Below are 22,401 nucleotides of genomic sequence, written 5' to 3' on the forward strand. Positions count from 1 at the left end.
TTTCAAGGAAATGATCGAGGCTCAAAAGCCCTCACTCGATTCTGCCCAAGCCCCAGTGCTATGCGCTGTCATCCGACTTTCGGAATACCCAAATGGATGGATGACTCGATCAATTCACTCATTCACGTGACTGTGACTGGACAGAACCAACTGTGTCTTGCTTGCCTCAGAGACAAAGGCAAGGCAACATGGCTGCCCAGCAACAAAGACAAAAAACGCCTCATTTTTGGACCAACTCAGCAGTACGTAGTCCACTACGTAGAGAGTGAGTGAACAACTCAATCGTACATGAAGTTGGGCGTCTAAGAGAAGGGCAAGGCATGGCATCGGGAAGCGCATCGAAGCATGACGTATATTGCATTTGATGTTATTTAATTGGTTCGGATTAAATACGGGTCTGTTTTTGTGTCCCTTCCCGTTGATTGTCGTCCATTCATTGAGTTTCCCCGCCCTCGACGGGAAGGAAGGCCCTAATAGAGGTTGTAGCAGATAAGATATGGCTTATGTTGCCTTTATCGGATAAAAAATCCAACAAGAAACGGCCGGCGTCAATGTTGAAAGAGCAACGGGAGTTTTGGTGGCTTCCAAACCGGTAATTTTATTATTGACTTTACATACACATTTGGCGAGAATTGAATTATTTCGGTTCTCCTTCCTTCCGCCCCCCTTTTTCCTTCTACCTTCGACAGGCCCTGGATAGCGCCAGGTCAGTCAGGCTGGCTCCTGGCTTCCTGGCTCCTCCCTGCGTTGTGGCCCACGCGGGGCCCTTTAATTTTTCATCTCTGCTCTGCTGGTTGGTGGACGTGGCCAGCTTTTCCCAGGGGAGTCGGTGAAGCTGGGATCACTTCCTGCTCCACTCTTGAACACGTCGGTCGAGGTTGAGGTGGTGCTCATTTATTTTAGGCGGGTTCTAAAGACGAGCCTCGCTTCTCTTAAGTTAAGAGCGCGTAAAAAGGTCTTGGAGCTTTGTCTTTTGTGTGTGTACCTGTCTATCATTGTGTGTTGCTTTGCGCGCGTCTGTTTCTGTACTACCTTATACTTACCCATCGTCGCTTACCCCAAGCCCAAGTCTCAAATACTACCACCAATCGAGGCATAAACATCAACAAAACAATACAATCAACACAATATCATGGATCTCGCTTCCATTGACGAAGATCCTGCTGCCGCACTTGCTGCAGTAGAGGCCGACGCTGCGTCCTCAGTCTCGGATCCCCAGTACATCTTCACAACGCCCGATCGCAAACACCATCTATCTTCAAGTCCATCCTCCAACGCCACAACGCCCGGATATTTCTCATATGGAACCATCGACAGCAATTACCGCAATGAATTTCGAGACCGATACCACGACGACCAAGACATTCCAGGTCTGAGGACTCCCTCGTTATTGTCTAGCCCGAGTGTGGCTTCCAGTCTCGGATTCTCCACCGGCCGTGTGAGCCCTCATAAGAGAGAGCAGTCTGGACATTCGAGATTATCCTCAATAAACGACTCATCCCGAAATTCCTCTCCTTCTGTGCGCCGGAGTAACCGACCGCGCAACAGTCGCGACGTTTTGGCGCAAAGATTGAGTCAGCTCGCCCACGAGCTTACCACTGGCGAAGATGATCTTCTCGACGATAGCGGCGTCGACATTCTTACCGCGCAACTGGATCAACTGGAAGGGACAAAGATGCTTAAGAAGACTGTCTCATTCTCCGTGCCATCAACACCGTCACCCCGGCCAAACATCCGACGGCCTGTGAGTCTGGACATGTACAGCCCCGGTGATTCCATCTTCGGTACCCCAGGATCGGCCTTTAAGACACGCTTCTCAGATCTGGGTGCATCTATTAGAAGGGATCCAGTACCAGAACCGACACCAGAGCCTGAACCGCCCGCCAACCTAGGAATGACGGTAGTGCAGGCGAAGAAGGTCATCCAAGAAGTCACACAACTCAACGAGGAGATGTCTCAACTCGTTGAAAACCTCAAGGCCCGTCAAGAAGAGTCTGATGTATGTCGAAATTTTCACTTCTACCCAGCCAATTACTAACAATTCTACAGCATATCCAAGGCCTTCTCATTGAGCGCGCCGAGCGTGCTGCTCAACGCATAATCTTCCTTCAGAACCGTATTTCTCATCTGTAAGTCTGCCTTTCATCCATCTCGTCGACCATTCTAACATTCAACAGCGAGCAAGAGTTGCGCGAGAATGATGATGAACTCCAGTATCTTCGCATTTGTCTCAAGGCTGTCGAGATTCAAATGCCCGCACACCCCGACAAAGAACTCCAAAGATGCATATCCTCCTTCAAGAAAGATTACCAAGCCCTCAAACGAAAACGTGTCAACCGCTCCAGTATCGCCAGTTTATCCAGTCTCGGTTCGCCATATCCTGGATCACCAGCATGACATCGACTTTCTTTTTCGGACAAAACAGCAGCAATGCTCAACGCTTAAACGACTCACGACGTACTTAATCTCTCACTATAATTGCGCGCTCACGCCTTAACGCTTTACGACGTTTCGCTTATTCTTTTTCTATTCGATTCGTTCTCAATTCATCGTCATTATTCAGCCAAAGTAATGACAGGTCACATATATTCTTACCGTCTCAACTTCGTAATGCTACCTTTGATTACAACCACTGCAATCCACCAACCAGATACCCTTTTTCGGAAGCAAGCACGTTTGTGTTTCTCTTTCTCTCTCTTTTGCATAAAACTGGTGCATTGCGGCATAGCGATCGTTTCTTCACTTTTGGCAACAATGTCTAGTATTCAACATTTTAATGGCACGGTATCTACTGAAACCAACACAGTTTTGGTTTCTTCGCATTGTTTAAGTCGAACTCTTTGTTGTACTGTTCGACAATTCATGATAGCAGGCATGACAATAAAAGGGGATATATGAGTTTTCCAGATCAGATAGCATCAATTGATAGACTGTCTTTGTGTTCGCAAATTAGCATCGACCCAACGTTGACGTGGATCCTCTAAGCGAGCCCTATGCTCAATATAACATCCCTGACCGTGTTGTTGATCAATCTCCATCATTTCAATGCAAACAATGCTATCCGTGAATACCCTGGTACCGCGTCCCCGCGCGTTAACGAACAACCCAGTTCATAGCACATGGGTTTTCAGGAACCGTTCCCCAGAGGCACGACATAGGTTCCCTAGATCCGTAACATACAATCAACGTCAATGTTCTCTTTCACAAACACATGTTGATCACGAATGAGTTGTGTTCTGCCAGACCACGTGGCTGTAAAACGTAGTAAACACATTCTCTTCTGAAACGATCATTGGAGGGACAGAGTACAAAAGCAACGTGCAACGAACGTGGTAGTTGTATTTCATGTGAAAGACTAGCTAGAGCCTCCCCCCAGGTTCCACATCAAGCGATCATCGTACGCTACCAGAACACCCTGTAAGAATGGACTTGTTGTATCTGTAAAGAAAAAGAAGTTGTGTATTTTCGTCAATTTTGTCGCGTTAAATCGTGAAGTTCTTGACAAAGAAGATTACAAAGAAAGAGAAAAAAAGTGTCAAGAGCTGATCCTCCCACCATAACTCCAAGACTTTTACAAAGAAAAATACCTTCCAAAGATGATAAAGAAAAATATGTTGCTGATGAAATAGAAGAAAATATATCAACGGGCTCGTTCATCGCTTCCGCTAGAGTAAGGGGTTCGATAATGTCCTCCATCATCCACAACAGCATTACGCATCGGTCGTGGATTCAAGCGCATGTATTCATCATAAGTCATCCCATTCGGATCCTTGCCCGTCTCTTCCAAGATCAAGCTTGAGCGTCGGTCACGGTCACCATCTCTACGAGGTAACGTCCGAGGGATTGATTCCAGGGGCGGCTTTGAATCGCGACCTGAGGAGGAGTATCGATACTCTTTATCCCGGTTGCGTCGACTGCCGCCGTTCCGATGGCTGGGGGAAGGCAAGTCGTAGTTGTCAGCCGTGCTAGCACCGCCTTCAATCGATGAGTTGGAGTGGCGGTAGCGGTTGGACATGATAGGACTTCTGGATCTGTGACTCGAACCGGAGGGTATGGGAGAGGAGTCTTTAGGACGGACGATGCTGTCTGAGTTGACGCGGGGAACGAAGGCGGATCGAGATAACGGTGGCTTGTGGTTGTCCTTGGAACCTCGTCGATATTTGGTATCCCGATCCCGATCCCGGTAGTCGTCAGACCTGTACCGTCCTCCCTTGTCGTCCTTTGGCGCAGACTTATAAACATCTTCGGACGAAGTCCGTCTGAGATCAGACTCATTCTCCTCGGTACGCTTGATCCACCCAGTGATGGCATCGACCACGACATCGTTTATCTCGCGATTACGAGCCGCCGGAAGAAGATGTCGAGAAAGCTGCTTCGGTAGTCGTTCAGGCTTGCCGTCTTCGAAAGAACCGTCGGCAATGATGGGAAGATCAGCCATGATGAGATTCAATCGCCTGGCCTCCTGCTCAGGAAACGCTTGGATTTGACAAGTCATCCAACGCTCGAAACCGGCTGGAGTGAGGGATGGGATGTGAGGCATGCCGCCTGGCCGTCTCTGAACAAGATGGTTCTCACATCGTAGATGTTGATACAGAGTTTCGAGGTTGTCTAGAGCTCCGTGTGGTCGACAGTCAAAGATTTCTGTTTTGTTAGATGAGCTGTATCTGTGACTAGAGCTTGTACATACGCTGGAAAGGGAACGTCTCTGTGTCGAGCTTGTATTCGTGGTAGAATACTTTGAGCTTTTCCGGCGTGACGACTAGTGAGTTGCGAGGACTGTATTCGACAATCTGCATCGAGTCAGCTTCGAGCGATAGAACTATGGTATCGAGATAACATACCAAATAGTTGGCAATCCCTCGGAGAACCTGGCCAAGTCTGGGAGTGGGATCGCCTCTGACATCAAATAGCCGTCCCCATTTCAGGTCTACTGCGGATAGTGCGGGACCCTGTTTTGCTGGATCAGAAGGGATCGCTGACCGTGATGCAGGACGCGGCGGCGCCGTGTGTCGAGGCTCAGGCTCAGGCTCTTCATTCAAGATGATGGGGGAATTTGAGAATCGTACAGAAGGTCGGGCTTTCGAGGTGGCAGGTTGGGGTGGTAGCGGAACTGACTTTGGTCGTGATGGATACTGCTGCTGCTGGTTGTTGTAGTGGTTGGACGAGGGAGAGTCGGATACAAAGGATGTTGAAGGGTTATCATTGATACCGAGGGAGTTGCGGTTGGATGATACGGGATCATTGGGTTTGCTTCTGGACTCGGATGAAGAAGTCTCTGGCTCAGGTTTCTTTGTGTTCTCTCGAGCAGGTATCCGAGCAGGTGTCTGAGTAGGCTCCCGAGTAGGTTCTCGAACAGGTTCTTGAGGAGTCGACTGTTGAGAAGGAGTGGGTTTGATAGGTTTTGACATGGGACTGGGAGGTTCTGAGGAAGAGGGTGTGCTGTTTGCTGGTGAATGTTCTTCGACAACTGCAGACCTAGTTAATCAAATGCCACCAAAATCATAGAAAGCGGTCAACTTACGCTCAGACTTGACTTTCTCAAAGATCTCATCAATCCATTTCTTGTTCATCTCATCAATCGTCAACTTCCGCACCAAATCTTCAACCTGTTCTTTAGACATGTCCACGCTGAGTCGCTTCTTCATATGGCTATCAGTCGAAGAAGTTGAGCCGGAAGTAAAGGATTCATCATCTTTGGGGGCAGTCTTTCTCTGGGGTATTTGAATACTGCCTGTCTCCGCCTTGTGCACCCTCCCAGCAGACGTTCCTCCATTCATATTTAATGCGGAGATCGGAGACGGCGATGATCCAGCAAGCATGGTAACCTCACACGGCGGTAGCTCACTTTTGTTCAATGAGAGGAAGAACACAGCATGTAATAGACAGAAAAAGAGGAGGGATAATGCAAAGTTGGTAACAGAGGAAGAAGGTGAAGAAGGAGCAGGCGGAAAAGAAAGGGTATCAAGAAAACAAGTAGATAAAAAGCAACAAGTGCAGATTCATCAACAAGACACAAGTGATAAAAAGAAGTGCAGTAAGTGATAAGAAGAATGAGGAGGTGAGCTGAGCTGAGTAAAGCAGGGACGAAATGTCGGGGCTTATACGTGACAGAAACGGATAACAACCTTTAAGCAACAAACTAAATTATCAGACTACGACAGAATAGAAACTTGAACATGACACAAAAAAGGACCATCTCTGACCGCAACACGACAGGGATCGCCATGCTACAGAATGGAGTAAATGGGTTACGCAGCAGACCTGAGGCCCGCTGGTACCGTAGGAGAGAAGACACCACGAGTAAGGGTCTCACGGTGATGGTGACAAGATAGGAAGTGATCGTGGTGCAGGCTGCGTTACGCTGCGTTGCTTGGTCGGGCGAAGCTGAAAGAAGCATTCTAGCATTTCATGAGGGCACAAGTTGCAGCTTGATAGATCCCTGCATGTTGGCGTCAGGCTTTCCCCGATTATGACATACATGCTTCTATCTCTGGTGCAACTATAACGGTCCCATGGTATTATCAAGAGGCGATATTCAACTATTTATGGTATACAGATACAGGAATTAACTTGGTATGAAACCCACAGCTTTTAGCTGATATTAATAAACAATTAACTGTAGGACTTATAGCTCGTAGAATTTTCCACGATATCGAACTTTGGAGAGTAAACATGTCACAACTCAAAAAAAAACCCTGATTTTCCCCTCCATATGCCAGAACGCTTACCCATCACTCTCAAGTCACTCACCCAACCCACCACACCAAAGGACCCTTCTTCCTAAAGAACCACGCTCCCCCTCTTCATTGGGCCGCAATGTTCACGAGGTGATCGACCCAGGACAACAGCTCTTTTCCAATTGGGACACGCATAAAACTTCCCTTATCCCGCAAAAACTGTCATTGGATAACTGAACCCAAGAGGCGAGAGAGGCGAAACAAAAAAGCAGCATATGATTTCTCGATTTTTTAAAAATTGTGTGTATGTATGTAGACCCGACAAACTGCAACATGAAACACAAACGGCTACTAGAAAGAAAAAGAGTCAAAGCAAGATGATGGCGAGTGGAACATGGAAACCAGATATGACATAGGGGATGCATATGATGCGAGTGAGATCCCTCCCAAGGCTCGGCAGATGTTCTGACCAACCAAAGAGTTTTGTAATTTGGACATGTTGAATCACTGATGAACAAGTGTTTGACGTTTACATCAGTACTAAGACGAAAGAAAAGAGACCCACGATCTCCATTGTATCCAACGGTTGACATTGGCGTGTTTCAACGCGATTACCGAGCATCACAGGATATGCAAAGAGAGAGTTGCGGTCTGGGAGAGGCTGCCATTTGAGAAACATTTTGACACGTTAGCCGCGTTACGCAGGCTAGGAACAGGTATAAACTAGTCAGGAACACTTTATCCCATTCGTCATAACCTGGAGACGTCTGCTGTACCAGATCACGATCTGGAATTTGCCATTTGCCTCACAACCATGATTGGCACCTGGACATGTTTATCTTTCGATTCGATTCTGAACATCAAATAACTATAGCAACGATAATCCTCTCACAGCGCCGATATGGTATGTATTGCAGGTGTCAATACATGATAAGCGTCCTATCGTGGTTAGAACGCCAACGCCTGCTCCAGTAAACAAAAATGCAGTCCCCAACGGCCACTGCGCCTCCATCTCCGTTTAATTCCCCAGAAAACATTTACGCCTTGTACAACAGATCTAAGAATCCACTCGCCAGATCGACAACGACACTCTTGTTGGGCAAAGAGCCAGCAACACCGTACAACGCTGAGGCGTCACCCATGGCCTTACCATGTGTTCCCTTGCCCTCAACCAGACGGACACGCTCCTTCTCACGCTCCTCCTCGACGACGGCTTCGAGATCGGTGATGAGCTTCTCCCAGACCTTGGTGATGGGTAGAGTGACAGCGACGTGGATAGCAGGAGGGCTCTGAAGAGCGTTGAGGTGCCATCCCTTGGTACCCATACCGTCGGCAATATCGTAGACGTTGAGATTGCGAGCTGTGAAAGCAACAACCGAGACAAGCGGCTTTCCCATGATCTCAAGCTCGCCACCCAATGCCGGGGTGGTCTGAATAGCTTCGGCGATCTTCTTGGCAGTTCCCACGATCTTGGTGCAGGAATCGATGTAACCGGACTCACCCATAGTCATCAAACTAGCCCAGCAACCAGCAATGAGGGCACCAGGTCGAGAACCAGCCATACCGGGAGAAGCGTAGACACCACCAGACCAATCAGGGGAGACAAAGTACTGGAACTTTCGGTGCTCGGCGGTTCGGTAGAGGACAGTCGAGTTACCCTTGGGCGCAAAACCGTACTTGTGGGTATCACAGCTGATGCTGGAAACACCCTTCAGTCGGAAATCAAAGAGCAGAGTTTCGAAACCAGCACGCTCGAGGAAGGGAACCAAGAAAGAACCCAGACAGCAGTCGACGTGGAGCCAGATGTTCTTGCGAAGGGCGAGCTTGGACAGAGCAGAGATGTCGTCGATGATACCGTGGGGGAAGTTGGGAGCAGAGCCGACCAGTATGACCGTGTTGGGGTTGATCAGACGTCGAACAGCGTTGACGTCAACCTGGTACTCGGGAGCTGGGCATGCGACGAGGTGAAGCTTGATCTTGAAGTACTCAGCAGCCTTACGGAAAGCAGTGTGGCCGGTCTCGGGGAGAATCCTATCATGAATGGTCAGTATTGACGCTTAGTGGCACGAGGCTTGAGCTTGACTTACATCTCGGGCTCAGTTACTCCACGCTCAGCATAAGCCTTTTGACGAGCAGCCAGACAAGCCATGAGGATACTATCGGTTCCTCCACTGGTAGATGTACCAGCAGCTCCAGGAGGGGCGTGGAACATGCTCAGAACCATGCTCACAACTTCGGCCTCCATCTTGCGCACACCAGGGAAGACATCGGGATGGATGGGATTGGCAACAGTGAACTTTCCATACGCCTCAGTCTGCAGAGCCAGCAGTTCATCCTCTCCGTGGTACACAGCACCAGAGACATAACCGTCCTCCCAGCGCGTGTGGTCCATGTTGGCGAGGTTCTCGAGCTCGGAGCGCACGACATCATGGGAGAATCCCTCCTTTGGCAGGGTGAGATAACGGATCTGGTCTTTGGGAACCAGCTTATCGGATAGCTTAACCAAGGATTCGTTGACTTGTTGCTGGACCTTGCCTCGTACGCCGGGGGCTCGAAGGAAGTAACCGTAGAGGATGCGACGGATGTTGGTGTATAGCTCGACGACGGAGCCGATGATACCGCGACCTCTGAGCTGCCAGAATGCGCGACGGGACCATCGCCAAAAGAAGAGGAAGAGAAGGACGTTGCGCAATCTATAATAGTGAAATGGTTAGTGTTTGCGACGCCAATTGTTTGGTTGAAACCTGAAGGCGCATCATGGTGATGCATTGAAAGTGGCATCATGACTTACAGATCGAGGTTTAGCAAAGGCCAAGACACATTATGTCCACCACGCTTGACAGACTCAATACTACCGCGCAAGTTGGCGGGAAGACGGGAGAGACTCCCAATATGAGGAGGAGAAGCCATTATTCAGTTTTTAATGATTTGAAACAAGAGACACAAACAACAATGAGAAGACAAACTGAATAACTTTTTTTTTTGGAAAAGGGAGGTTTGCTCGAGGTTTAAATAAAACCCAAGCTCAAGGAAGCTTGACGTCGTTAATATCGCGGGGCATAGCGACTACTTGATTATTTCTTAGCGCATCCCGTCTCGGCACCTCACCCACCATCACATGCCCAGGGGGGTACCGGCCTCCGCGGGGACCTAGTATAGTACGTGTAACCCCTAAAGTTATAGTGCTCGAACTCGAACGCGTCCACTGGAAACGGATCGTGGGCCGAGGCGAGCGACCCTCCATTGGGGGATATCCCTGTCTCGACGCCGTAATTGTACATGACGAGTTGCCTGCTTTGAAGCACTTTTTTCTATCTGGTGATGTGTGTCTGTCTCGTTTAGAGTATAATCTGTATATCAATATATGTGATCAACTACCCTGTTTGGGCCAAAAAACCCGCCGCAATGCAGCTCTCTGCTGTGATAAGAGTTCGTTTGTCTGTACAACCCCCATGTTTAACATGGCAATTCATGATGAACTGAGTCGGGTTAGCTAGAGTTTAGTCGGACGATCGGACGGGCGCGGAGCGTTTCATCAACAAGTGCCGGGGTAGACTCCAAAGGATAATCGATCAGAATGACCAAACAAGGATCCGAATATCTCTCGGCTTCCGGTGTAAGAGATCTAGGAGATCTTCAAAGACAAACTCGCACTCGCATTCACAATCAAAGCGATTGGTCAACAAGATATACAGACTTTAAACTAACAACCTGCTTGCTGGAACTATTCAACTCCATCAAACACATTTGCCGAAGAGAGGCAAGCTTTGCGACAGTATCATCCTTGCTCATCCTGAAGAAAGGTCCCAGCTCCTTTCCGGTGATCAACTGCGGCGGCAACTTCTAGAATTAGAATACGAAAGCGCTAAGATTCTTCGGCTAAGCTCGCCGAAGCCAGAATCACAAATGTATGAACTGATGCTCGTTGTTCCATCATCACTTTTCTCAACATATCCTCATACAACCGAGTTGACGATATAGTATAGATGCTCAGTTTCACCATATAGTTAAATGCAGCCGGTAAATGACCAACAAACGCCAAGTAAATAACCGATTGGCCTTTTCCCTTCTCCAATCCTATAAGCAAGCCCCCTCCGAGTATATCACAAAACGCCCAATGACCTGTGCTCAAATGCCTATGTCATGTCATGATGCTCGTTTCCTCTTCTAAGCGACCTCGTTACCGAACTTTTTTCTCAACTGCTGCTGGTAAATATGTGACAACTTGTCGCACGATGCTTGGCCCGTAACCGTGCAGTCGACCATGAGCGCCACAAAGTCGCCCTCCCTAAAGGCATTGCCCTCCTTGTTACGGCCGTACGATGCAATTGTGCGTTGAGGAATGAGGGCGAGCTTGGAGAGAATGGTTGGGTGCCACTGAACGATGTGTTCCTGCGGAAATATTAGTCTCAGACTCTCTGTCAGTGTAATCGGTTGAACTTACAAGAGCGTGACGCTCAGCCTTTTCAAAGTTGTAGCTCTGGTATAGAGGGTCCATCCATGTTTCGATAAAGAACTTTGCCCAATCGCCATTCCTGAGGACGTAACTATTAGTGACCAGTCCAACTTCGTCCTGGCTGATGACGAGGTTCACGTCTTGGCCCTTGAGGTGGGAAAACGTTTTGATGATGCTGTCCGGAGGCACGACAGACCAATCCCTGATCATGAGGCTCTCTAGCGTCGCTGGTGCCATCACATGCTCCTCCAATGTCTTGTCTAGCTCCATGATGAAGGCGTTCTGCTCGAGGAACCATATATATGTGGCATCGGGGTATTTCGAGAGCGCATGGCGCATTGCCATGATTCTGGCCCAGGACTTGGGAGATTCACCCGTGTTGTAGTCGCTAACTTTCACAACCATAGCTTCATATCCTGCAGCCAGATATTAGTTCCCATCTGCAGATCTAGGGCCTGTGATAGCCTTACCGTGTCTTTTGGCATACTGCTCTCGATTGTTTCGAATAGATTCCAAATACGAAGTGCTGTACTCTGAATAATCGGAGACCGTAACGACGACGACTGGAGGGTTTCCTGATGGCACATGCTCGTGGTAAGGTGAGCCGCTCTTCGACCCGAAGAGAAGATAAAGAAGCCCAGCTATTCCCATAAAACCTAGAAGAATGGTTCGTTTGCGAAGTCGTCGCAGAATCGGTGGTATTTTCCCCGAGCGTCGCCCAAATGGGGGTGAGTTGGAGTTCTTTCGAGGAGGGTATGCGAACTGCATGATGGGCAAGTTGTAGGCCGATGCCGATCGGTTTGAGAGGTATTTTCGAGTTGTGAGAGATGCTATGCTATGCCAAATGGCCGTGAACAGGCAATGCGACAGTTCAGAGGGTTGCTAATCGTGGAAACTTGAGAAGAGAATCAGGGTCTCGTATAAGGTCGATGACTGGCCGCTATATATATCGGGTTTGAAGAAGGGATCTTTTTATCGTTATGGAATTCGAGAAACAAGCGAAGGTGAGCAGTTAGATCTGTCCGCAATGGGTAGCAGAGACAATCAAGGAGCCATGGTTGGCGCAGGCAATTGATGATAGATTGGCTTTTTGTCCAGCCCCGACCGAATTCATGAGTGATGGCCCACATCAATTGTCTGCTATCCGTTTTCAGATGCAGGGATTAGGACCCCAAATTCCAACGTCATCTCGGTGACGGCAGGATAAATATCCGATTAGATCACTAAGATATCAGTAAGAGATCCAGGACAACGGATGCATGCAGAGAATACGATATCAGTTCGTATTGACGGATGCTGGGTATAATTAGGCTTCTCTCACCACGCTTGCGATTTTATACGAGCGAAAATGCGCATGTCACCAAACAATAAGAACGTGGATTACACATCGTTTTTATTATTAAGACAAATAGTTAACATAAAGAACGGCATATGGAATTGGAGATGGGGTCATGGTCCGACCGTCAATTAATATTTAAAAGGATACTAGGTATGTATCAACCAACATTCGACAATCTGCTCACTGCTTATGTACGAGGGTAGTGTACCCAGCAGATGTCTCACACCGTTATGAACGCCCAAAGGGCATCACGATGCGTGAATAAAGGCTGATAATCTCATGCTGGCCAGCGAGCAAAGAACCAAAACGATCCCTCACTCAAGGCACAGCCGAGCGTAAATCTTTGCACACAGACTAGTCGACTTGACACGGAAGAGCAAGGTCTAGGCAACTTAAGAGTGTGCAAATACATACACGATGCAAAGCATTTGGGTCATGAACAAAACAAAAGGCCCTTTCCAGGACAAAAAGCCCGGAGAGCTTCATTGGTCTTTCTTACTCTCGTCTTCGTCTTCGTCATCATCGTCTTCTCCGATATCGACAACCCTGTCGCTCACGTTCTTGAGTATACGAGCGCTCAGCTTCTGAACAAATTTCCAAATGCCCATGAGGAATGTGAATGCGCCAATGAGAACGAAGATAAGGCTGATGTTCTCGACACGATTTCGACCTGTGCCCCCTCTCCTGCCACCTCCTGCCACCCCGCTGTTTCGCAGCTGCCACCAATGGAAGGGGTTCACGGTGAACATCGTCTTAAATAATCCGACAATTCCCAGAGAGAAGAAGCCCTTGGTGAAGTGCTCGATCCACGAGGTAGGCTCTGGTGGTGGAGGTTGCCTCAAGCCTTCGATATCGGTTATCACGCTTGTGACAGTCTCGCCGAGGGTTCCAATTGGGTCGGACCATAGATCGAAGAGAGGATCGGCAATGAAGCCAAGCAAGAAGATGCTCAGTATACAACAGCAAAGTGTCAGACCGACTTGTGCCCACTTGCTGCTTAGAACAGAGCCCCAGTGTAGTCGGGAGATGCGATAAGTAAACTTGCAGGTCGGACACTGCCAGTAGTTTCTTGCTTCCATAGGGTTTGCAAGCCTCCACGCGTTGAGGCACCCTTCGTGGACATATTTCTGCGATCCCTTACACTTGCACGGTGATAACAACCTCCCCAATTCCGGGTCGTCAGAGACGTATGTGGGTCGAGATGATCCCGTCTGGATGCCAAAAGTAGTCGACTGATCAGGAAACTTGGGTTCTTCAGCATCGAAGCAGATGCGACAAGTGCGCGTGCCATAGCGCCTGTTCTTAGGCGCAGAGCGGGGTTCCTGCTGAGGTGACGTTGACGTCTCCTCTCGCGATGCGGTACCTGCTTGAGGAGTCCAAGCGTATTGCGATGATCGACGAGGCTCTGGTTCGGGTTCACGAGGAGCAGAGTTGTCTCCTACCGAGGACCAATCCCAAGTAGGTTGCGCATCCATGATGATTCACGTTGACCTGTGGATGTGAAAGAGATATAGGTAGTGACAGCAGAACAAAACAAAAAATGTGGAATGTGCGAGTACGTAGTCGGCCGTTGAGGCGTGCCAGGCGCAACCTACATGTTTTTGCAAAGCTGCAAGTTAAATGAGACTGGTAGGAGAGCGGGGAAGCAATTGCTCGCCAAGATCATGACAAGGACATGTAACATGTAAGAGGCCAGCTCAGCCTCTTTTTGTAGGAGAAGATTGAAGAACAAAGCCGAACCAGCCGTCACCAAACTGTTAGAAGAGCTCTGCTTTCAGTGTGGAGCCGCGATCCGGACTTCGGAGAATCTGTTGCCCCGCATACAGCTCCGGGCGGTTGAGCTAGACGCGCAGCTGGAACTGCCTAGAGGCTACAGCTGCTTTGGCCCAACACCAAAGCTCCAGTTGTAGCCTTGCTCGATATCTCCTTGTCAACCCCACGAATTGATAAACGACCATAGTTCAGCCATCACCACATCCATATCGAGTTTATCAACCCACAAATTTGAACTATGGCGGATCGTTACTCCTTCTCCCTCACAACCTTCTCCCCCAGGTATGTTTCGGTGACGACACTGCTATCTTGCTGTGGAAACATCATGGCTGACAATATCGTAGCGGAAAGCTGGTACAGATTGGTGCGTAATTGCTCAGTGCATAGCTTGGGTGTTTTTGCAGATCGAAGCTTCTTGCAATCAAATCGTCCCGGAAAACTAACATGACGAAATAGAGTATGCCCTCAACGCTGTAAACCAGGGTATCACTGCCCTTGGCATCAAAGGTTGGTGCCGCCTTTCAGATCCTAAGGAGCTCCTACTGACCAAAAAAAAGCTACCAACGGTATCGTTATCGCCACCGAAAAGAAGTCATCATCTCCTCTCGCCGACCAGAGCTCCCTCTCCAAGATCAGCGACATCACCCCCAACATCGGCATGGTATACTCCGGCATGGGCCCCGACTATCGAGTATTGGTGGACCGAGCCCGTAAGGTTTCGCATACCGAGTACAAGCGCATCTACAACGAGTACCCCCCTACCAGAATATTGGTGCAGGACGTCGCCCGAGTTATGCAGGAGGCCACCCAGTCAGCCGGTGTTCGACCTTATGGTGTGAGTCTCTTGATTGCTGGTTGGGACGAGGGCATTGAGCCTGAGGATGAGGAGGACGACAAGTCCCAAGAGGATAGCGAGGAGAAGAAGGTCAACAGAAAGACTGGAGGCATCCACAAGGGAGGTCCTATGTTGTACCAGGTTGACCCCTCTGGTAGTTACTACCCATGGAAGGCTACAGCCATCGGCAAGAGTGCAACCAAGGCCAAGACATTCTTGGAGAAGCGATACTCTGAAGAGCTGGAGCTTGAGGATGCCATCCACATTGCCCTGTTGACGCTGAAGGACAACATTGAGGGTGAGATGAACGGTGACAGCATCGAGATCGGTAAGCTTCAAATGATTTAGTGGGTGGAATGACACTAACACGGTGCAGGTATTGTTGGTGCCCCCGCGGACCACCTTCTGGGTCTCGAGGGCGTTGAGGGGGCTACCGGACCCCGTTTCAGAAAGCTGACCCCTCAAGAGATTGAGGATTACCTGACGAGTCTATGATTACCCTTATGCAGATGAACACAACGAGAAGCCTTGTACAATAGAGGGTCACTGGGCTCAATAGAGCTGGTTCTGATAGAAGGGCAGCTCATTCTGAGCTTTGACATTGTTTTGATTGCATCTTTGCTGTGATTATAAAAGATGCCCTTGGACCAGCTTCAACAGCCACCACCTCCTCACCTGGAGGGAGTATAAAATCTATTTTTGACCACAATGCACTCTCTTTTACGGATTCGCCAAGACCAATTTGACCATTAGTGTTGTCCCCTATCACATAAATGCAACCGTCAGTAGTCAGGGCGATCGCATGCGACTCTCCAATTGCAAAGTCTTGCACATCTTTGTCTCCATCGACTTCGACGTAGCTTGGTATGGGACCAAGATCAGTGAATGCGGCATGTCGACTTTGCGAACCGGGTGGTTTCATGCCCCAGAGGTATATTCCGCCGCTCTCTGTTAGGGCTCCAATGGTATATCCTCCCGCGGATACCTTCTTGATGGATTCGCCGAGATCATTAAGATCTTCTACAGCGTTGGGTACGTGGGCAGGACTAGAAGTTAAGTTAGTACTGAATTTGTATAAGTGGTTTTAACGCATACCTTGACTCGTCAACTTCGCGACCAAGGCAGTCTCGAAATCGAGTATCACCACAGCCAAGAACAGTCCCATTCTCGAGAAGTATAACGAAACCGGTATCGTAAGCTTCTATTTGGCGGACTGGAGACTCGCAAGGCCAGGTTTCAGTACACTTGTTAGCCTTCCATGCAGCTAAGGATGTGTACTGAACAATAGATGAGCCTTGGCCATTCAAGACTTTTCCGTCTCCTGATTCGGCATTTGGTGAGTCGAACAAGCAAGTGTTGGCTTCGCGATAGAGAAGGTTGCCTAGATGTGATCCGGCAAAAAACCATGTATTATTTTGCTGGACTATTGAGTATTAGAGTGACAATTAACACCGTAATCCGGACATAGTACTTGCCTGCGGTAAAGTTTATCTTTGGAACAATGTAACCAATAGTCTTGTCTGTCAGGGCCTTTGCAAAAGCGAACAAATCATCGGGCTCTCGGTCCGTTGGCGAGGATTCAAAATTAAGCTGGTTCCATGCGTTGAAACCCGTTGCGTATAAAGCCATGGCTTTATCCGGGGCAGAGGAAAGTATTGGGAGTTGCATGATGCAAGGATAAAAGCTGATTGTCCTGACAGTTGAAGATGAGAGGTGAGGGTGCAGAGCTTCAAAGTACTGGCTGGTCTAGGATGTATACTCTAATACTCTACACTATAGTATCTAATCCAACCACATTAGATACCCAGCTTCGTAGCGTGAATTATTTTAATCCAGTAAAAGTGAATTCTATAATTAAGATCGGATTAAATAGTAAATAATAATCGTTCATTTTTCTCTCATTATGCTATTCGTGGATAGTCGAACTCGGCGATCTAATTAATCCATTATTGACCAAGTATACTAAGGTAGCAAACAATGTAGAGCCACGGTCAGGGCGACCAATCAATAGAAATCTCAGCCAGAACAATGGGATGAATACATAACTCGGACAAAAACAAAGGCTAAAAACGACTGAATAGCAAATAAGACAAATTAACTGTCAAGTCAAACCCAACTTAAAGTTGACCTATTATGTGTATCTTTTGCCTCTAAACTTCAACTGCAACCTTGAGAAAATCTGCCCTGCGCAGTACAATCCACTCACTCCAACGACCAATATCTTGTTGGCTGTGAATCACTGCCGCCTTGGACCAGTAGGCCGGTCTCCTATAACAGACCTGCTTTCGGATATCCTGCACAAGGCATACCTCCCACCTCCATCTTTACTGCAGAGTGCCTTATTCGAGAGCAGTAATTTCTGGTCGGCCTCCTGCGCTCACAACTAACGAGCAGTTACACACCCACCTATTCCACGAGGTAGTTACCTCTCTACACCTACACCATTCTTCCAAGGCCGGGTTCTTGCAGCATCACACCTAAAATCATTTGTTATTCTTCTCCATACCAAAATATTTTGGAATCTTTTTTGCATGCTCTTGAGAGCTCGTCATCACCTGAAACTTCTTGCTTCACACAATTTTGATCATCTGCTTTTCATCAAGATAACTCCATTCTTGCGACCTATCTTGCACAAACTGAGACTGGCCCGTGGAGGGCTTCGGCAGATCAGGATGTCCTCAAGCGATAAGGTCATGGCGGACGCCTCTTCCATACCAGACTCCGAGGTCAAAACAATAGCGTCGTCCTCGGTCGTCGAGATCTCTGCTACAGGCGAGAAGGAGATAACGACTCATATACCTGTCGCAGATACACCAATGTGCTCAGATGACCAGGCCAATGTGCAAGAGCAAGACGAAGAAGTTAAGCCTCAGAAAGTGACGCCCAATCCAGAGGTGGTAAATCCCCGCGGTTACCAGCGAGAGATGCTGGAACAAAGCATCAAAAGGAATGTCATCGTTGCAGTAAGTTATTCCAAGTACCCCATTCAATCTGCATTCGGTGACCTGATTAGATGGACACGGGAAGTGGTAAAACTCAAGTGTATGTCACTTCCATACCATCGAAAAAGAGAGAGACTAATTATAACTCGTAGGGCCGTGATGCGCATCCAACATGAACTCGATACATGTGCACCAGACAAGGTTGGTGAACAAAGAAACATAATATCGCGGTCAAAACTAACCAATATAGATTATCTGGTTCTTAGGCAAGACAGTATCGCTATGTGAACAGCAATACAGCGTTGTCCAAAGGCAAATGCCGTCGGTATCGATGAAACTGCTAACGGGGCAATTGAACATCGATGCATGGTCCGAGGACGTCTGGCCCCGTATCCTTAATGGGACTCGTATCATTGTCTCGACCTTTGATATCCTGCGAGATGCTTTGGACCATGCATTTGTCAAGATGAACATGCTGTCCCTTATCGTCTTCGATGAAGGTGAGACATCGCCAACACTTACAATATCATTACTGACTTTTTACAGTTCATAATTGTGTAAAGAATAGCTCTGGTCGAAAGGTTATGGTGAATTTCTATCACGAACACAAGAACGCCGGCATGCCCGTGCCTGCTATCCTGGGTTTAACAGCCAGCCCGATACAGTCGAAGTCAATCCACGACGAAATCCTTGAGCTCGAGGTCACCATGGATGCTGTATGCATCACTCCAACAATTAACCGGAAAGAACTCCTCCAGCACGTCAACAAGCCCAATCTTTCCCGAGTATTGTATGATGTGGAAGAGCATCCGACTCGAACCCCCCTAATGCAGACTCTGCAGTCTGAGTACTCGGCGATGGACATCACCCAGGACCCAAGTATTATAAAGGCCAAGCAACTTATCGCTAAGGGCGAGAAGACTGGACCTGAAATACTAAGTATGTTGATGAAACACAGGACCTTCTCTCAGAAGCAGTTAAAGTCCTTATGGAACAAAAGCAAAGACATTCTTGATGAACTCGGGCCTTGGGCTGCTGACAAGTACATCTCCGAGTTGGTCAGTCTGTTTCTCAAGAGAATCGACTCGCCAATGACGTTTAACGAGTCCTGGAGCAATGAGGATAGGACCTACCTCGCAGGTCATTTGAGACAGATCGCTGCCAGTCCCCATCAGCCCAAACTACCAGACAGACACAACTTGGCCGACAAGACGAATAAACTAATCCAGGAACTACTTGCAGCGGATGAAGATGTGGTCGGCATTATATTCGTCAGATCAAGGGCTGCTGCCAACGTCCTTTGTGCTCTTTTGAGGGAGCACCCCGAGATTCGACAGCGATATCGAGTCGGCTCTGTAGTAGGATCCGCAGCCACCAAGATTCGAAAGCAAAACATCTACGAGTATCTGCCCGGCGCGACTGCCGATACATTACGCGATTTCAAAACAGGCGCCATCAACCTTTTGGTCTCGACTAGTGTTCTTGAAGAGGGTATTGATGTCGCAGTGTGCAACCTCGTCATATGTTTCGATGAGACAACGACACTCAAGTCCCATATCCAACGCCGCGGACGAGCTCGCAAACAAAAATCAAAGATGATAGTACTTGCTAGATCTTCATCCGACGCTCGGGAATGGGATTCCCTAGAAAGAGACATGAAGAGTCGTTATGAGCAGGAAAGGGGAGAGTTGGACGCTTTAGAGATAGAGGCTCGCACTGAAGCGACGTCCTCTTTTTCTTATACTGTGAAAAACTCAGGGGCTAGATTGGACCTCGAGAATTCTCGCCAGCATCTGGAACATTTTTGTAACAAGGTTTTCCAGCGAGATTACGTTGATCCGAGACCCGTCTACATTTTCCACAAGACCGAACTGGGATCAGCACCGCCGACTTTCAGCGCAACGGTGACTCTTCCCTCGGGTCTGCCTAAGCACCTCCGAAGGTGCCAAGGTGGAGGTGGATGGAGATCAGAAAAGAATGCGATGAAGGAAGCGGCTTTTCGTGCATTCGTCATGCTGCACCAAGAAGGTTTGGTTAGCGACCACCTTCTTCCCCTAAATGCAGATTCGAAAGAAGCAGAAGAAGAGGTGCAGCTAACTGCGCCCGAGCTTCTATTTGACCCATGGAAAGACATTGCACAGCGGTGGGAGACCACGGCTGAGAAATGGCTCTATGCTTACGAGTTCGCCGATCACGAGTATGTTACTCCTCTTCATTTCGAGATTGCCTTGCCTGTGTGTCTTCCACGACCCCGCGACATCACCTTTCATCCTGAAGAGGGACTTAAATGGCATGTCAAATGCACCTCAATCAAGAGGATCTCCAATGATGAATGCTTGGGCTTGCCAGATCATACGTCAACCCTATTGGCGATGCATTATGGCCACCGCTGGAACGTGGAAGATCGTGACCATGTGATCAAATTCATATATGAGAACAAGAATCTCACCCGAGATCAAATTGGATCGGTACCCTTCGGCGAAAGCATTGATGCTCTATTGGAAAAGAGAGTCCTGGTTCGGGACCCCAAAAATACTCCCTTCCACTACGTCAAAATGATCCCATCAAAGCCTCCAAAAGAGCAAGTTCAGCACCCATTTAATGAATACGAGGAAGCGCCAGAAGAACAGTATCTAGTTGTGGATCAATGGACACGCAGGTCGGACCTGTTGCATGAGATAAAACCCGGTCAGGGGAAGAGCTCTTGCACCAAACCCTACCGCTGGGTTCTCCCGATTTCCAGAGCGACTGTTGATGAGGTTCCTCGGCGTGCCGCTAAGTGCGGTATGCTTATCCCTTCCATCATTCACGAATTGGAGGTTCAGCTCATCGCGAATGAACTGTCCTCGACACTTTTGGCGCCAGTTGGTATCACAGATCTGCAATTGGTGATTGAAGCCATCAGCTCGCGTAGCGCTGCAGAGCCTGTTGACTATGAACGTATTGAATTTTTGGGCGATTCGGTTTTGAAGTATTGCACTGTTATTCAAGCCTACTCTGAACGTAAGTCTTCCGCATCCCTCTATCGTCACTTTCACTGATCATTGTCACAGATCCCTTTTGGCCCGAAGGTCTACTCAACCATTTCAAAGACCGACTAGTCTCCAATACCCGTTTGACTCGCATGTGCCTTGAGACAGGCCTTTCCAAGTTCATTTTTTCCAAAACATTTACTGGAATCAAGTGGAGACCGCTATATCGAGACGAATTCCTAGATAAGAAGCCAGTCGATGGTGTATCAAGGTTTGTTGGTCCAAAGACTCTTGCTGATGTGGTCGAGGCACTTGTTGGAGCCTCCTACCAGGATGGAGGAATCAGCAAAGCTCTGGAGTGCATCAAGGTTTTCTTGGGCACCAAGTGCAATTGGCATGATGACAAAGTCGCCAGAGACATACTCTTCCGAGCAGCAATTAGCGACGTACCGTTGCCCCCCACGATGGAGCCTTTGGAAGAGCTCATCGGGTACACATTTCAGAAGAAGTCTCTACTCATTGAGGCAATGACTCACGGGTCGTATGCGGCTGATGGGCAGCAGCGATCTTATGAACAACTCGAGTTTCTTGGAGATGCGGTTCTTGACTACATTGTCGTAACCCGAATGTTCCAATCTGACCCCCCAGTGCCCAATGGACGCTTACACATGGTCAAGACTGCCATGGCCAACGCTGATTTCCTTGCTTTTACAAACATGCAACATGGACTACGCCGGCCTGAAGTTGAAATAAATGAGAACGGCGAACCAGTGCCTACAGAAGTTTCACTGCCGATATGGAAATTCATGCGTCATAGCTCTCCAGAGATGGGTAGAATCATGAATGAGACCCAGGCCCGATTTGAGAGCCTTCAAGAGGAAATCAATGAGGCTAGGACGAATGGTAAACACTACCCCTGGACACTTCTCGCTCGTCTTCACCCGAAGAAGTTCTACTCCGATATTTTCGAGGCTACCCTAGGTGCCATTTGGGTTGATTCAGGAGATATCGAAGTATGCACAGCCTTTCTTCACAAGTTCGGCGTCTTGCCGTATCTTGACCGAATTCTCAGCGATAATATTCATGTTCAACATCCTAAAGAGGAACTCGCCAAACTAGCAATCGACCAGAAAATGACGTATGATTATACGGCTGTTGATGGGCCTATAAAGGAGTACCTCTGCACGGCCAAGGTTGGAGATCGCGTCGTGGGAGTCGTGTCAGGGGCACTCAATAAGGCTGAGGCAATGACCAAGGCTGCCGAAGAGGGCGTGAATTTTTTGAATGGGGAGCAGAAACGTGCAGAGAAGGCGGCTCAGGATGAAATGGCGCGATTTCTTGTTGCCATGGAACTCATTTAGTTGGAGATTTCTCCTCGTAGACGATTTGCTTATAGAGAAATCGGGA

At 48.4% G+C, this 22,401-nt stretch overlaps 9 protein-coding genes across 9 annotated transcripts; 4 read left to right on the forward strand and 5 right to left on the reverse strand.

Annotated features, from left to right (window-relative positions):
* Nucleotides 1-1,132: 1,132 nt before the first annotated feature.
* FGSG_04415 (uncharacterized protein) lies at nt 1,133-2,397 on the forward strand (the record flags this gene model as incomplete). Its single annotated transcript, XM_011322888.1, has 3 exons — nt 1,133-1,999; nt 2,050-2,129; nt 2,178-2,397. The coding sequence occupies 3 exons, from the start codon at nt 1,133-1,135 to the stop codon at nt 2,395-2,397; spliced, it is 1,167 nt and encodes a 388-aa protein (XP_011321190.1).
* Nucleotides 2,398-3,789: 1,392 nt separating this feature from the next.
* FGSG_04414 (uncharacterized protein) lies at nt 3,790-5,777 on the reverse strand (the record flags this gene model as incomplete). Its single annotated transcript, XM_011322889.1, has 6 exons — nt 3,790-3,932; nt 4,045-4,608; nt 4,688-4,790; nt 4,842-4,949; nt 5,067-5,467; nt 5,522-5,777. The coding sequence occupies 6 exons, from the start codon at nt 5,775-5,777 to the stop codon at nt 3,790-3,792; spliced, it is 1,575 nt and encodes a 524-aa protein (XP_011321191.1).
* A 40-nt stretch (nt 5,778-5,817) lies between these two features.
* Nucleotides 5,818-6,670, forward strand: FGSG_12260 (uncharacterized protein; the record flags this gene model as incomplete). The annotated part of the gene is made up of 4 exons (XM_011322890.1): nt 5,818-6,034; nt 6,217-6,320; nt 6,457-6,573; nt 6,632-6,670. 4 exons carry the CDS (start codon nt 5,818-5,820, stop codon nt 6,668-6,670), a joined length of 477 nt encoding a protein of 158 aa, XP_011321192.1.
* Nucleotides 6,671-7,714: 1,044 nt separating this feature from the next.
* Nucleotides 7,715-9,587, reverse strand: FGSG_04413 (uncharacterized protein; the record flags this gene model as incomplete). Its single annotated transcript, XM_011322891.1, has 3 exons — nt 7,715-8,708; nt 8,765-9,370; nt 9,469-9,587. The coding sequence occupies 3 exons, from the start codon at nt 9,585-9,587 to the stop codon at nt 7,715-7,717; spliced, it is 1,719 nt and encodes a 572-aa protein (XP_011321193.1).
* Nucleotides 9,588-10,844: 1,257 nt separating this feature from the next.
* FGSG_04412 (uncharacterized protein) lies at nt 10,845-11,901 on the reverse strand (the record flags this gene model as incomplete). The annotated part of the gene is made up of 3 exons (XM_011322892.1): nt 10,845-11,069; nt 11,122-11,549; nt 11,604-11,901. 3 exons carry the CDS (start codon nt 11,899-11,901, stop codon nt 10,845-10,847), a joined length of 951 nt encoding a protein of 316 aa, XP_011321194.1.
* Nucleotides 11,902-12,954: 1,053 nt separating this feature from the next.
* FGSG_04411 (uncharacterized protein) lies at nt 12,955-13,947 on the reverse strand (the record flags this gene model as incomplete). Its single annotated transcript, XM_011322893.1, has 1 exon — nt 12,955-13,947. The coding sequence occupies one exon, from the start codon at nt 13,945-13,947 to the stop codon at nt 12,955-12,957; it is 993 nt and encodes a 330-aa protein (XP_011321195.1).
* Nucleotides 13,948-14,362: 415 nt separating this feature from the next.
* FGSG_04410 (proteasome component Y7) lies at nt 14,363-15,734 on the forward strand. Its single transcript, XM_011322894.1, has 5 exons — nt 14,363-14,527; nt 14,590-14,609; nt 14,702-14,752; nt 14,803-15,408; nt 15,457-15,734. Exons 1-5 carry the CDS (start codon nt 14,484-14,486, stop codon nt 15,573-15,575), a joined length of 840 nt encoding a protein of 279 aa, XP_011321196.1. The 5' UTR covers nt 14,363-14,483; the 3' UTR covers nt 15,576-15,734.
* On the reverse strand, nt 15,708-16,748 carry FGSG_04409 (uncharacterized protein; the record flags this gene model as incomplete). The annotated part of the gene is made up of 4 exons (XM_011322895.1): nt 15,708-15,755; nt 15,805-16,126; nt 16,176-16,498; nt 16,533-16,748. The coding sequence occupies 4 exons, from the start codon at nt 16,746-16,748 to the stop codon at nt 15,708-15,710; spliced, it is 909 nt and encodes a 302-aa protein (XP_011321197.1).
* Nucleotides 16,749-17,752: 1,004 nt separating this feature from the next.
* On the forward strand, nt 17,753-22,355 carry FGSG_04408 (uncharacterized protein; the record flags this gene model as incomplete). Its single annotated transcript, XM_011322896.1, has 6 exons — nt 17,753-18,043; nt 18,094-18,122; nt 18,175-18,223; nt 18,273-18,522; nt 18,569-21,025; nt 21,076-22,355. 6 exons carry the CDS (start codon nt 17,753-17,755, stop codon nt 22,353-22,355), a joined length of 4,356 nt encoding a protein of 1,451 aa, XP_011321198.1.
* Nucleotides 22,356-22,401: the final 46 nt, after the last annotated feature.

Source organism: Fusarium graminearum, chromosome 2 (genome assembly GCF_000240135.3).
Source record: "Fusarium graminearum PH-1 chromosome 2, whole genome shotgun sequence".
Lineage (NCBI taxonomy): Eukaryota > Fungi > Ascomycota > Sordariomycetes > Hypocreales > Nectriaceae > Fusarium > Fusarium graminearum.

Bases quoted from the DNA above. Each gene is read 5' to 3' on its own strand.
- FGSG_04410 (XM_011322894.1), top strand. From the start codon at position 14,484: ATGGCGGATCGTTACTCCTTCTCCCTCACAACCTTCTCCCCCAG. The intron at 14,528-14,589 runs GTATGTTTCGGT...ACAATATCGTAG, and splicing joins CTCACAACCTTCTCCCCCAG to CGGAAAGCTGGTACAGATTG. The intron at 14,753-14,802 runs GTTGGTGCCGCC...ACCAAAAAAAAG, and splicing joins CACTGCCCTTGGCATCAAAG to CTACCAACGGTATCGTTATC.